The sequence below is a fragment of the Camarhynchus parvulus genome, chromosome 4A (genome assembly GCF_901933205.1).
Source record: "Camarhynchus parvulus chromosome 4A, STF_HiC, whole genome shotgun sequence".
NCBI classification, from domain to species: Eukaryota; Metazoa; Chordata; class Aves; order Passeriformes; family Thraupidae; genus Camarhynchus; species Camarhynchus parvulus.
Window position 1 is genome coordinate 19,594,095 of NC_044600.1, and position 14,964 is coordinate 19,609,058.

Below are 14,964 nucleotides of genomic sequence, written 5' to 3' on the forward strand. Positions count from 1 at the left end.
CTCCAGCTCTTTCCTTTTTTCTTCCACCCACCCTGTCTTGCCCAGTGCTCTTTTCCACAGCACACCCTCCCCCCCACCCCCCAAGCCATTTGTGAGCTCCTGAAGTCCTGCACAGAGGGACCAGAGCCTGGAGAGTCTCTCAAGAATGTCAAGGGCAATGCAGGGCATTGTGGCAGCTCCTCTTCTGGGAGATCTTGGATGAACTTCCAGATGCTCTGGTGCCCCATGAGAGCTGCCACGAGGTGTCTCAGCAAGGGAACAGGTATACAGGTATCTGGAGCAGAACTCTCCCAGTGCCAGGAGCCCTGGAGCCTGGCGTCTGCCGCCCTTGTCCCCTCATTCTCCTAGCCCATGGACTTTTTATTGTGCTGTTTTTTATAAAGATGCCTGGTCACTGCAGGAAAGCATATTTCCTGTGGCTTTAATTAGATTATGCTGGAAGAAACAGCAAGACAAAGGGGTTCCCAGCCTGCCCTTGGCTTTGTTTTTTGCTCTGTTGTTTTCCACTGCTGATTGAAACAACAGGAAATCTGGTATGGAGACAGGTCAGCAGCATGTGGCTCCCATGACTCCTGACCCCTTGCCTGCTTCCATGTCCCCCAGGCACCTGGTGTGGTGTGCTGTGATGAGACTAGTCTTGTGTGGTGACCACTGGCAGGAGGCTGGTGCCCTGGGGAGCTGTCAGGATTTGGGACTGCCCATCTAGGGAAAAATGTGAGGAATGAGGGAACAGAGAAGCTGGCTGACTACTGCCCCTGACCCACCTCAGAGCCCCATGTGCTCTGTCCCCACAGCAGGTAGACTGCCCTTGTGAGAGCTGTGGGAGCTGTTTCAGGAACACAGTTGGGAAAATAAACAATAGGAAACCTCACAAGTGTCAAGGGTTGTGGCTTTTAGGTGAGATGCCTCTTGGGTGGAAATCCCCACATCCCCCATCCAGAGTGGGATGCCCGTCTTGCCGCCCACGCAAGGGGCGGGGGTAAGCCGGAGCGCCGTTCCAGTCCCTCCCTGCCCGGGTATGTCGCTGTACCCGAGCCGCCTGGGGCAGCCCGCGCCCCTCTGAGCGCTGCAGTGTCCTCGCGGACGCCGGAGATGAGCTGTTGACAGTCCCGTCCCCGGGGCACGAAGGACCTCTCGTGGTGGCGATCCTGCGCTGCTACCCTTTCGGGGCCGAAGAGATGCCGGCGGTAGGGACTCCGCCTGCTCCCCGCCCCTGTGGCCCTCCAAGGCGGGTCCCAACCGCCTTGTGGGCGATCTTGTGCCTGCAGAAGTTCCACGTCCAGAACCGCGCCCCGGAGCGTCTCTGGAGCCCCACGGAGCCGGGCTCGCCGCTCGCCTGGGGCTTGGGGACGCAGCCGCGGGGCGCGGGGAGCCGTCCCCTCCAGGCCGCTGGCCCCAGCCTCATTGACTCGGACTCGGCGGACAAGGTCGCTGGTGGTGGACCTTGGCCTCAGCAGGGCGGACGAGCTGCCGGAGCTCTAGCTCGGTCACCACGAGCTCGACTGCCGGCCGGAGCGCGGCTGGAGCGGGGGCCTCGTACCTCACCCCACCAGTGAGCAGCGTCCTGGCTGCCCCGGGCACCAGCGAGCGGGAGCGGGGAACGCTCGGAACCCGGCCGAGTGTGAGACGGGGCTGCAGGAGGAGCTGCGGTCGCGCTGCCTGCCCCAAAACGCGCAGGCGTCGCTGCGGGCCCGACGGGTGAGGGTGTCCAGCCGCTGTGTAATAAAATCTGGAAGGATCGTTGTTCCCACGGCTGTGCCCCTTGTCCATATCGGCGAAGGACATTGTGTGAAGCAGCCCTTGATGGAAGGAGGGTGGGCGCCCCAAAGCTCCAGTGTGTCATCTCGGCTTATGATGTTCCCATCCTGTTGTTGAAAATTATACAACTTTCCTAGTTAAAATTTTTAATGAATTGTTTTAATCAGTCATGAACAGTGTAATTTTCCACCGTAGCCAAGCACTTAGCAAGGTTTGTCATAAACTGCTATTGTGGGAACGCAGGTCAGGAAAATTACTAAAAGTTTTTAAGTTTTGCTAAACCAACCTTGATACACTTCATTGGACTGAGCATGGGAGAGATATTGCTGAAACTGGACTCATGGAATGCAGAATTTATAGTCTGCAAGAACATTTTGCATAACTCAGAGATAAAGAAACTAACAAAGACAATTCAGCAATTGTCTTATCTGGGAAAAAGATAATAAGATAATGTTATAGATACATATTATAATATTGGCTTTTCACCAATATTAAAATAGATTTAAATGTGTGATGTTAAAGTAACTTTCTAACAAAGATATTGTTTTTATTTCTGTTGTTAATTAAGCTTAGTGAAATAGCTGATATAAGTATGCTTGTGTTAAAATGCCTGCTTGGATGAAATAACATCCAATGAACACAGGGTGAGGCCACCTGCTACAGATATGCCAACTATCAGCACTCACCGTCTGAAGGCAGTGTGGATCAAGGCCCAAAACCAGGAGATGATAAGAATGGATTAAAACCACAAGCAAGGAATCTGCATGCTCTAAAAAGGCAGACGCAAGTAGGAGTCATGCTAAACAATTCTTGGAACTTGTAAACTAGTTTGGAGAAAAAGTTTACTATGCATAAGGGTCTATGAATATGTAACAGGCTGATGTAATAGAATGGTATATAAAGGATGTTTCCAAACTAGCAGGCGTGATTTTTCACAGATCATAACAAGACTGAAAATGTAGGCTAATGAGCATGAGAAGTAAGAAATCTGTAACCAGTAGAAGATAAAATACTAATTAATGAAGAGAACTATGTATTTTATAGCAAATGAACATTAATTGCTTTGCTAAAGTGCATAAATAATGAAAAGTTTTGGAAGTGTGCAAATTGTGGAAGTAAGTGTGTAAGTTGCAAGTGTGTATCATAGGTGGAGCTCCCTCTATTCACCCAGCACTGTGAATAAAGTAATGCTGCTCTCTAATCTAAACGTAGAGTTTCATTTATCCCGACGTTTTCGGTGGCAGAGTCACCCTGGGGAACGGGACCTCTGTCCCAGCCACACCCTGCTACGGGAGCGATGCTGTGGAGACGTGCTAGGTGTGGGGCTGTTGCATTCACCGGGCTGCCTGCCAGGATGCGGGAGCCTAGGACTGTCCCGGGGACTCCGGAGCACTGTGGGGACGCGTCTGCCGCCCTGGGGAGGGCAGCTGGGACCACTTGACCCCCGAACCGCCTTCAGGAGTGGGCGCTAAGGCCCGGCATCAGGTCTGGGGACTGCATGGGGTCCCAGCTCTACCCCGGGAGGGGCCGTGGCAGGGGGGAGACACAGGTGTGGGAGGGCAGCTGTGGGCAGGGAGAGGTCCGGGCGCAGGTGTTACCCCTGGCTCGGCTCTCCCAAACCGCAGGGCCAGAACGTAGCGGGCTGTCCCATGCCATCAGCGATGACCAGGATGACCACAGTACCCGGCTAGGAGCAGGGAGTCCCGGAGCGGTGTGTCCCCGTCGGGGTCTCCGGGAACGGACAAGCCGTCCCGATCAGTCACCTCGCGAGCGGCTCTGGACCTCCGAGCCGCCAGGGGGCGACGCATGTCGCCGCCGCCATGCTTTGTACTTCCGTGGCGGGCCGGAAGCACCCGCCCTTTCTCGGCAGAGCGCAGCCATGGTGAGAGCGCGGTGGCGGGGCTCCCCGTCGCCATCCGCCGCCATCCACCGCTCACTGCGGGCTGTGGCCACCTCCCCTGGGCGACAAGCGCGGGAGGGAGCCCAGCGCTTGGGTCCGGGGGACGGGAGTTGGAGGGAGCCGGGGAGGGATGGCTGGGGGGGGGGCAGGGCCTGGCGGCGGCCCGTAACACACCCCTTAACACATCCTGTCCTGTAGGCCCGCGGCCCCAAGAAGCATCTGAAGCGCGTGGCTGCACCTAAGCACTGGATGTTGGACAAGCTGACGGGCGTCTTCGTGAGTGCGGGCCTGGTTTGGGGTTAAAGCTGGGGTCGGGCGTGGGTTTGGGATTGAGTTTGGGGTCGGAGGTGGGGCCTGGGGTCGTGGCAGCCGCAGTCACGTCAGGAGAAGTGTTCGGGTGCTGCGTGGGGGCGAGCGGTGAACAAGGGCAGTTGGACACGGCAGGCGGTGTTTGTTTAACGTTAGGGTCTTTGTGAATAGCGTTCGTGTTCCCCCGTCTGCAGAGGATATGATGGGGTCGTTGGATGTTCTCTTTCAATCTGCCTATTGTGCTTTTCCACTTCCGAGTTGAGATGGATGGTTGTGCTCTGTTGGGGGCTGTGTTCTGTGAGGCTGGCAGGACCTCGGGGAGACTACTGTGAATACTAAGAACAGAGAGCTTCAGCCGGTCGCTGCCTGCGTGGCAGCTGCACTTTGTGCTGCTGCCCTTGCGTGGTCTTGCGGGAGCTCTTGGTGCTATGGTTTCCTTCTCTGGGGTGGTTGATGCTGCTTGAGCCTCCAGCAGAAACTTTCTGTCGGCAGGCTCCCCGCCCATCAACAGGCCCACACAAACTGAGGGAGTGCCTTCCCCTTATCATCTTCCTGCGCAACCGGCTGAAGTATGCTCTGACGGGAGATGAGGTCAAGAAGATCTGCATGCAGAGGTTCATCAAAATAGATGGCAAAGTCCGCACCGACATCACCTACCCTGCAGGCTTCATGGGTGAGTAGGGTTGGGGCAATTCCTTAGGCAGCTCTTCTACACTGGCAAGAGAGTGTTTCGTGGGGCTGGCATTATTTGAGGGGTAAGGTTTCCCTGCTGGAGGTGAAGATATGTATAAGCAGTGGTTGCTTAGTTTGGAATTGTGCACTCCAGTGAGTACCATAGTCATATACTTGTAGCCTGTAAGTGCCTGCTTGACCTGAGTACGTTGCTGTTCAGATTCCAGCCTTCAGCAGTTTTTGCTAATTGTAATCTGTTGTTGCAAAAGATGTGAGCCTTTGCTTAAGGGTAAATCCCAGCCTCATCAGTCACACCCTAAGTGTTGTTCAGCAGTTTCTGTTTCTTTTTAAACGTGAACTTCATCCCAAGTTAGGGTCTTGGGTAATGAGCTGATAACAGCTGCTGTTATATTTCCCTGTCTGCAATCAGATGTCATCAGCATTGAGAAGACAGGTGAACATTTCCGCCTGGTGTATGATACCAAGGGCCGGTTTGCTGTTCACCGCATCACACCTGAGGAGGCCAAGGTGAGGAGCTTTGATGTGGTGTAAGGGTGGGCCCAGTTGGGTTTGGTTGGGGCAGTGCTTCCTATTTGGTATCTCCTGAATGAGAGCTGATGTCTCTTCCCTGACATTTGAGGCCATGCTGCACTTGAGATTGGGGTGCTCAGAGTTGTGGTGAAGCCTCTGTCGGCGAGGAGATCTCTTTGTTACATAGAAGTAGTTCACAGATGGCTGTAGGGTCATTGTCTGGTGCCGGAGATGATGCTGTTGGCATCAGAGAGTTTTGGAGTGGAGGGGAGTCTTGGCTTTGCCAGCTAACAGTACATGGAACTGTCTGTGGCATAAAAGCCTTGAACTTCTTCCCAGAGCAACAAAACTGTGTACTCACCCCGGATGCTAGGGAGCAACTTCCTCATGCATCTCTTAACCCAGGCATGGTGTTCCTCAGCTGCAGTGCCGCTCTCTGGTTTGCATCTCCTTCTTTAAGGCAGGCTGTGCAGGCATGCAGCTGTGTGGATGGCAGAGCTGGCTGTGCTGGAGCCAGCTGTGGTGTAGTTCTCCGTGTGATGTACTTCTCTGACGACTACTCTGTGTTGATCTCTGAGGTCCAGAGAGGCTGTGAGGGAGTTAGGGTGATAGGCAGGAGAGAAGTCAGTGCCCTTGAGGGGACAGATCCCTGTTCGGTCCTGGAGAAATGCAGCCTCTGTCTCTGTTGTGTGCCATGGGCTTTGGGGAAAAATAAGGGAACTGTCCTGGTAAAGACTTGGCTGTGAAAGTGCAGCCAGTGGGGAGGCTGAAGCTCAAGGTGGGCTGCTACTCCCAACAGCAAAGGTGTTTTGGGGTGGGGCTGTAGCAGAGCTGCATGGTAGCTGTTCAGAAGTAGTTACTGAGGCAGGGAGCTGGACAGGTCACTCCGTGGGCTCATTTTGTAAGCCCTGAGTGTCTGAGTGTTCTGGCTGGTGGCTCTTTGGAGTACAAGAGTTCCCTAGTCCAAGGTACTGCTCACTGCCTCAGCTGAGAGATGTTGGGTTTTGTTTGCAGTACAAGCTGTGCAAGGTGAGGAAGATCTTTGTGGGCACCAAAGGAATCCCTCACTTGGTCACTCATGATGCCCGCACTATCCGCTATCCAGACCCCCTCATCAAGGTGAATGATACGGTCCAGATTGACTTGGAGACAGGCAAGATCACAGACTTCATTAAGTTTGACACAGGTAGGTCTCGCATCCCATTAAAGCGCTGTACCCTTCCCCACCGTGGAGAGCAGTCAAAGTTAAATGCTAGGCATATTTGCACTGAAATAGAGAGGCAGCGGTGTCAACCTTGGGAATGGGTTTGTTTCCCAGGAACATGTCCACCTGGAGCTGGAGCAGGGGATTCTTCCTGCAGTGGGAAGCATTTTACAGGGACTTGGCAGTTCTGAGGCGCCAGGTAGAAGCAGCAAGCTGGTGGAGAGGTGCTTCAGCTTGTCTCTTGGTGGTGAGAGACAGTTTCAACCACAGAGCTGTGAACAGTGGGTAGGATGGGAATGTTTGGTAGTGGGCAGAGAGGCCAAGTGGAAGGACTTCACAGCATGTGGTGCCAGCTCTTGTCACACCTGTATTCCCTTACTCAGGTAACCTGTGCATGGTGACCGGCGGTGCAAACTTGGGCCGTATCGGGGTGATCACCAACCGGGAGAGGCACCCTGGGTCGTTTGATGTGGTTCATGTGAAGGATGCCAACGGCAACAGCTTTGCCACTCGGCTGTCCAACATCTTCGTTATTGGCAAAGTAAGGCTGTGGGGGCACCAAGCGGGGGGGTTCTCTTCTCTTGTGAGGGGCTCTCACTTGTGAGGAGCTGCTGGCTGAAACAAAGAGCCTTGCTGTTGCTTTGGGCAGCTGTCTTCCCACATAGTGGAGCTTCAGTGCTGGCCTCAGTTCTGACTCGGTTCCCTGTATTTTTGCCTGCTCTGGGAAGGGGAAGAAGCATTTGCAGCTTTAGCAATGACTGTTTTCAAGAAGCAGCCCTGAAACCTGAGAGCTGGGGGCTGAGCAGTGCTCAGACTCGGTGTGATCTGAGCAGCTGCTGTGACTCCGAGTGCCCCCCAGAAAGCCTCTGCTGTTTTGCCATCCCTGAAGGCTCTTTGTTCAGGTTATGGAGGGGCGGTGTTTTGGTTTTGGCTGAAGCGCATTCTTCATGGATGTGACTGAAAGGCAGCTGTAGATCTGTGCATCCTTGGTGCCTTCCTTAGGGGCCTCTGCTGCGCCAGTGCCATCACCATGTGTACCTGACCCAGCATGAGCAGGGGTGGGCTTGTGCTGCTTTCCCTCTTAGAGAGGGAGAGCTGTGTTGCTATCTGGGTTTCCTGATGTGAAGTGGTTTCTTCTCCCTTGCTGCAGGGCAACAAGCCATGGATCTCCTTGCCCCGTGGAAAGGGCATCCGCCTGACCATTGCTGAAGAGAGAGACAAGAGACTGGCGGCCAAGCAGAGCAGCGGATAAAGTCCAGCTAAGGCTGGCTCTGATTCTGTCAGTGTGTTAATTAAACTGTTTACTACATGGCTCTGACTGCTGGGGAGTGTCCTGGGGCTAGGGTGGGGAGCCATGCTGCCAGTGCCAGGCCCAGCTCCCCAGAAGGTCCTGCTTCTCCTGTCAGTCTGAGCAAGTACCACAGCCTTATTCCAGAAAGGCAAGGAGGAAGGGTGGCCGAGCCTTCAGAGTGCTCTGTCAGTCCCTGAAAAGGTGTTGGCACAAACGCTTCTGGATGTGCAGGAGGAGCGAGGATATGGGCAGAGCTAGCTGGGCTCTCCTGTAGCCAGTAGTGCCAGATCAGTTTGAGGGGCTACCCCAGCTTTGTTGGCTTCAAGGGTGTTAGCACTATTGTCCCAAGTGGGGCTACTCCTCCGTGTCTTTTCTGTGGAGGTGGAGGGTGCAAGTGATCACACTGACAGCCTGGCCTAAGTGGGAAGGGAATGGGCTGCTGGAGACACTGAGCATCAGCCTGGCCTTCAGGAGCCAAGGAAGTGGGGACAGGTTGTGGCTTTGGGAATGGCCCTGGAGGAGAAGGTGGGCTGGTGTGGGCAGTGTGCCCAGTCAGGAAGGGCAGCCACACAACTGGGCTGTGCCAGGAAGGGTGAAGGAGGCATTGTAGGGAAGGAGAGGCTGTGCCTGGGCATGGTGTGCAGACTTGGGCCACCGGGTCCAGGCAAGTATGGGCACTGGAGCAATGCCAGTGGAAAAGCTGGGGTGATGGAGGCATAGAAGAGGCTAAGGGCACAACCTCTGCTCTGCTCAGCCTGGGGAGGAGGAGTCCTGGAACCTCTCCCACTGCCTGCCTGCGTCAGCCTTGTGAGCGCCTGTCTTCCAAGATGGATGGGGCACAGAGGTGCACGATTGCAAAATTCACACGTTTTATCAGCTTCATCAGGTGTCCATTGTGAAATGTAATTGAGCCTCATGAAGTGTCTGCAGCCAGCTGTATTCTGATGTTATGCTCTCAGGAAAGCTGAAAGCTTGTGGCACTGCCCATGTTCCCTCGAGTGTTGCTGTGCTGCTCCCTCTGGATGCTGTGCAGGCTCAGAGCAGCAGCATCTCCAGGGTCTTACATGGTGCTGGCAGTGGGCTTGGTGCTTGGGCTGTCCTGTGATGCACAAATGTGAGCAGCCAGAAATGTGGGGAAAATCCCCACATTTTCATGCACAGAGCCAAAAGCAAAAGTCACTTAGTTTTTATGTTGTGAAAAAGCTTTAGAAAATAGCCAAATTGAATATTTGGGAAAGTAAAACCCAGTTATACTAGCAAAACCTCCAAAATGGCAATGAAACCAACAGGTGGGAAAATTCGGGGTGAAGTGTGTGCAGTTTGGGGGTGGGTATTGCAATGGATTATCCAGTGCGTGTCAGTTAGCCAGTGTGGGTTATCCCAAATGAACTGTCTGCTGAGCATTATCGCGGGTGGATCTGATGTATGTCATCTCTTTGTGCTTCTCGTGCATCTCCCCGCCTCCCTCCGTGTCCTTTCCCCCTCCTCAGCTGTGACCTTCCGCTCTCTGTCCCCCCAAGGCGGCCCCGCGGGGCTCCCCGGGCCGGGGCCCCGCCGAGGCGCCACCGTCCGGTCAGTAGCTGCTCCTGCAGCCAAAACCGCGAATGCGCGTTGACCGAAAAAGGGGGTTTCTCCCTGCTGCCACCGCCTGGCCAAACTGCCGCACTGCAAGTACACAGCGAAACCCGCGTGTGCGGGACCGCGTGGGAGCCGCCTCCCTGTAAGGACGCTGTGCTGCCGTCCCACGGACACGATGTCGGGGCCGCTCGGAGTGCAAAGCGCGGAACTGCGGCGCCGGTACCGTCGGAACGCTGCTGCCGCCCAACGTTTGAGTTCCCGCGTGGGTATTTGGGAGCGGCGTGGCAGAGCATTGGGTGTGGGGCCGGGCGGTGGCAGGGGCAGAAGAGGGATGAGGTCGCGGCAGCGGTGAGATGACAGAAAGCCTCAGCGAGTGCGGAAGAGCCGCCTCGGGGCCGCCCGGGATGGCGGGGAAGAAGCTGCAGCCCACCGCTGCGGCTGCCGGCCCGGGCGGAGGCGGCCACCTCCCGAGGCCAGAGCTGGGTGTCTCTCCATGTGGCCAGAGCTCCCCTGAGCCTCTCGACCGACCCTGTTTGCCTTGTGCCACTGCCTCTGCTCGAGCATCGCCCCAGAAACCTGCCCTGTGTTCACTAGCCACCCCACGCGGCAGGTTGGCCGTCGAGGTGTCCCCCAGGAGCCCCTGCAGAAGGAGGGATTCATGCGAGGTATCTATGGTAATAACAGTCGCTGCTGCGTCTTTCCCTTTGCCAGAGGCTGCAGCTGAGTGTCTACAAGTCCATTCTTCCCCGAAGCATCCCCAGGCAATGATGCCAGTGACTGCACCCGCCTGGGGCTTGTTTTGGGTTGTTAATGTTATAGATACATATTATAATATTGACTTTTCACAAATACTAAAATGGATTTATATGTGTGATGTTAAAGTAACTTTCTAACAAAGATATTGTTTTTATTTCTGTTGTTAATTAAGCTTAGTGAAATAGCTGATATAAGTATGCTTGTGTTAAAATGCCTGCTTGGATGAAATAACATCCAATGAACACAGGGTGAGGCCACCTGCTACAGATATGCCAACTATCAGCACTCACCGTCTGAAGGCAGTGTGGATCAAGGCCCAAAACCAGGAGATGATAAGAATGGATTAAAACCACAAGCAAGGAATCTGCATGCTCTAAAAAGGCAGACGCAAGTAGGAGTCATGCTAAACAATTCTTGGAACTTGTAAACTAGTTTGGAGAAAAAGTTTACTATGCATAAGGGTCTATGAATATGTAACAGGCTGATGTAATAGAATGGTATATAAAGGATGTTTCCAAACTAGCAGGCGTGGTCTTGGCTGAGTGCCAAGATGCACCTGGCCATAATAACCTTTGCTCTATGGTCCTTGTCTCCTTTGGTGCTTTATTAAACTTTTTAAATTTTCACAGGAGAGTGAACAGATTTTTCACATTAGTGTCACTGAAACTGCAGGAAAAACAAGAAGAGCTCTTCAAAGTTTTTAGTGTTAGAGAATCAAGGCATTACTTTATTCTGGCCAGGATGTTGTTCTGGCCAGGATGTGCAACAGAAATAATTTCATCTACGCATTGCCCGGATGGTGCAGAGAAAATAATTCCATGACTCAGCTCTTTACTCGATTTTTCACGTATTTCATACAGTCAAAACCCAGAGAAATTTGGTTAAATCTTATTTCCAAGTTGCACAGTTCTTAATATTTGGTTTCCTGTTGGATATGGATTTTTTCACCTTCAATGCTAATTAGGTTTTCATTCTTATCTCTGTTTTCTCAGACCAGGTGTCTCTGATCATGCTAGGGGTGATGTCTGAAGTTGATGGTCGTTAATGGTTGTTAATGGTTATTTCCTTTTGTGTATCTTCTGAGCTACTTCCAGTCCCTTGAGTAGTTAAGCTCATCAGACCTCACCTGGTAAACCAGTCCCAGAATTGAAAAGAAACTTCAATTCTCTTCTCCCCGGGCAAAGGCGAGCTAAACTGACTAAAGTTACATTAGAATTTAAAAATTTTACATAAAAAATTGAAACTGTATATAATTTCCAACCTTAGTACCAGCGTTACTCCCTCCAGGGCATAGGTTGAAGAGAGACAGGATGAGCACTTACTGGCTCAGAGAGGAGCTGCTGTGGCAGAGACTGGAGAGGCCATAAAAAAGACAAGGAGATAAAAATTGGAGGCCATCCGGCAGGTCTCTCTGCAGACAAGTGAAAGTGTGCCTCGCTGGGTGAGAAGACAAAAGATGCATCCAAACTGGTAAATTTTCCCGGCAGTGCCAAGAATCATCCAAGAATCACAGCTGAGGTAAGTCTAAGGTCCCTTGGGCCCTGTCTCCCGTCTTGTGTGTCTCAAGGCCTCTTTGCTTCTCTCCTGACCCCCTTTTTTTCACATGCTGCTGTGACTATTTTGCTTCCCTATATCTCTCCTTTTGTCTCTTATTTGTCTTGCTTCCTCTTCCTACCTGTGAGAAACAGCTACTCACTTTTCATAGTTGTCTTGGTTTGGAAAGACAGGAGTCTGCTAAGGAAGGCAGGAGCCTCCCCTGAAATGGAGAATGTAAACCTTCCCCACCCCCTCCAAATTGCTATAATTTTAAATTAAGGGACACTCAGGCAAAGATTTGGGAGCAGGAAATAACAGTTCTTTAATAGGGAAGAAAACAAAGAATAAAATAAACTATGCAGTCCGCTAGAACAACACTGACAGAGTCAGAACCCAACCTGACACCCTGTGGGTCAGGGTGTGGGTGGTAGTCTGATTGAAAATGTGGCTGCAGTCCTCTGAAGTATCAAGTGTGGTTCTGTTGGATGAGCAAGGAGGATCTGTAGAGAAGGATGTAGTCTTCCTCTGGAGATCCAGTGGAGGAAAAGGCAGATGCTGTTCCTCTGGTGAATCCCGTGGAGAGAAGCTCTGCTGGAGTTTTCAGAATCTCAAAGTGTATCGGGGTAGCAGTGCTTGGCTCCTCCCTCTGGGCGGAGCATCTCACAATGGGATGTTACAGTTCTTATCAGTCATGCACCGATATTCAATAGTCTGTTATCAGCAGAGGTCCTCTCCCGAGGGAGGTGTGAATGTGGTCACTCAAAGAGAGAGATAAGGCAAACTGCTCACTTGACAAAGTAATCAGCCGTACAGATGGCAATGGAAAACATCTTGCATGCAATCTTCAACAATAGTTTAGGAAGGTTTATTAAACCTTATCAAAAATACAAAAGAAGACTGAATAGAGAAAAAAGGTTACGGTGGTGGGAGCAGAAGATTTCCCCCACCATGTGCTCAGCCCCCCTCACAAATTGAGGTTTTCCCTTTTTAACTCTTTAACCCTTCCCAAAGTTCTGTCCATCAACCCCTTCTTTGTTGTCCAGTGGTGGAGATCTCTTCCTCAAATCCTGATTGGAAGTCAGATGTCACCATAGTGACAAGCCAGCCCTCCCAGATGTCCCAACCCAGCTGTCCCTTGGTAACAACGTGAAGGGGTAAAATGTAAATAAAAATCAATACAACTTTTGTTAACCTATATACATGTCTATTAATTGTGAGAGTCAATCATCGCATTACTCATCTATCACGTTACCACACTCCCTTTCCTTCTGTGCTTCTGTCCCACACCAGTTCTGTCTCCTTTTTCATCCTCTGTCTCTTTTCTGCAGCTTACAGCTGTTTTTTCCTTCTCCATCGATTTGTTCTGAGTTGAATCTGCCTCTTTTCTCCTCACAATTTATCTGGCCTGTTCTTTGGCATTTTTTTCCTCTCAGTACCTCTGTCTACTGCAGTGTGTTCCTGCATTCCTATCTCTTTCCTCCTTCCGTTTCTCTCTCTATCCTTTTGTTTTACTAACTGTTGCTGTTTGTTTCAGTTCTGGATCTCACCTGTGTTATAAATAAGCAATACGATGGTTAGCTTTCACAATTAAGAGATGAATATTATGTGTATGTAAAGAGAAGTTTTATAGATGTACAGTTATGTTATATGTTCTCCCCATAGTCCTCTTTCACTTCCCACTTGTATTGTAGTCACCAGTCGGGGCATTTGGGGGGAAAGGCTTGTTACTAGGAGGCGCAGCATGGCAACACCTGATCGCTAATCAAGTTGTAAGAAAGGGATCTCCACCAATAGACGGCAGAGAAGGAATTGACTGAAAAGACTTTGGGAGGGGCCAAGAGTATAAAAAGCAGAGCATCCATTTTCTAGACAAACACGTGGCTGCTGGTGACAGAGACTTCCAGCACTGTTTTTCTTATTCAGTCCTTTGTTTTATTTTTGTTAAGGTTTAATAAACCTTTGAAATTTTAAAAGTGAGCATTCATTTCTCACACTTTCCCTTTCCACTTTCCTGTTCATGTATTAGTGTGATCCTTTTGCTGTTGCCCAACCCTGATATTTATTACTTCACCCATCTGGCCCTGTTTTTTCTTGTTCTTCATATCTCTGTTATTCTCTGTTGCTCTCATTGTCTCTATCCCAGCATCCTTGTCCCTTTCACAGTATCCCACTTTCTCACTCCTTGGTTTCTGTATTGGTCTGCTCTTCCTGGTTGCTCTGGCCTACTGCAGAGACAGATGGGTTTGTGAGAAACGAGACTCACTTTTAAATTTTAAAGGTTTATTAAACCTCAACAAAATACAACAAAGGACTGAATAAGGAAAAATTACAGCGTTGGGAGCATGGGACTAAACCTCCATGTCCTTGCCCACAAAATGGCTGCTCAGCCTTTTACATGCTTGGTGTTGCGTCAGCCAACCCTGGCCCCTCCTAAAAGTCTGCCAGTCAAATCTTCTTCACCGTCCATTGGTGGAGACTGCTTTCTTGCAACTTGATTGGAGGTCAGGTGTTGACATGCTGCGCCTCCTAGCAGAAGCCTGCCCTCCTCCCAAATGCCCCATGCAAAGGCACAGACACCCGCCCTCCCTCTACATGTTCCAAGGCTGTCTCTTGGCAACCATACGGGGGAGAAAGGGGACTATGGAGAGAAGGGAGGACATCCAAACAACAAATCTCAATAACATAACTATACATCAATAAAACTTCTCTTAACATACACATAATATTAATTCCTTAATTGCAAGAGCCAGCCATTGCAATACTCATCTATAACAGGTTTATGCAGAAGTGATTTTACAATGGTTGCACAGTATTTTGAAGTTTATTTCCCTAGTGACTGGTAAGGAATGGACCTGAGCAATGAGTTGAAATATGCTCACTGTCTGTATTCTCTGATGAGGGAATGCTCTAAGGAACTTGTCTGCTGGCAGAGATTAAGCTTTGTTGGTCTGCACCTGTGTTTGAAAATGTCTCTTCTGCCTTGAGATGCAGAACACAGAAGTATTACCCTTCCAAAGCCATCTGAAGATAATGAAGACTGTTGCATAAAAGTTTTACTGGCATTTTGTTTTCTTTTGAGGGAAATGTGATACTTATTTTTAGATATTATTTATTATAGATGGATAATGAGATGATTGGCTCTTGCAATTAAGGGATGAATATTGTGTGAATATTAAGAGAAGCTTTATTGATGTATAGTTATGTTATTGTAGTATAAATGTCCTCTGTTCTCCCCATAGTTCTAAATGATCAATCAAAAGCCAAATTATCAAAAATGTGAAAAGATTTATTTATCTTTTGCCGCGACCAAAATATGGTCCTCAAAACCACCACAGCCAAAGAGACGGCATCGAGCCCAGGTTCAGCTCTGGGTGAACCGGGATCTGACCTCTATCGCATCGGACCCTCCCCCCTTCACAAGAGCCACTT

General features: G+C 50.8%; 1 protein-coding gene across 1 annotated transcript; it reads left to right on the forward strand.

Moving 5' to 3' along the window:
- The first annotated feature begins 3,594 nt into the window (after positions 1 to 3,594).
- On the forward strand, positions 3,595 to 7,686 carry RPS4X (ribosomal protein S4 X-linked). The gene is made up of 7 exons (XM_030967856.1): positions 3,595 to 3,640; positions 3,857 to 3,934; positions 4,460 to 4,640; positions 5,070 to 5,167; positions 6,185 to 6,356; positions 6,758 to 6,915; positions 7,525 to 7,686. The coding sequence occupies exons 1-7, from the start codon at positions 3,638 to 3,640 to the stop codon at positions 7,624 to 7,626; spliced, it is 792 nt and encodes a 263-aa protein (XP_030823716.1). The 5' UTR covers positions 3,595 to 3,637; the 3' UTR covers positions 7,627 to 7,686.
- The last annotated feature ends 7,278 nt before the right edge of the window (positions 7,687 to 14,964 follow it).

Excerpts from the sequence above, each read along its gene's own strand:
- RPS4X (XM_030967856.1), top strand. Across the intron at positions 4,641-5,069 it reads CTACCCTGCAGGCTTCATGG|ATGTCATCAGCATTGAGAAG; the intron begins GTGAGTAGGGTT and ends GTCTGCAATCAG. Across the intron at positions 5,168-6,184 it reads TCACACCTGAGGAGGCCAAG|TACAAGCTGTGCAAGGTGAG; the intron begins GTGAGGAGCTTT and ends TTTTGTTTGCAG.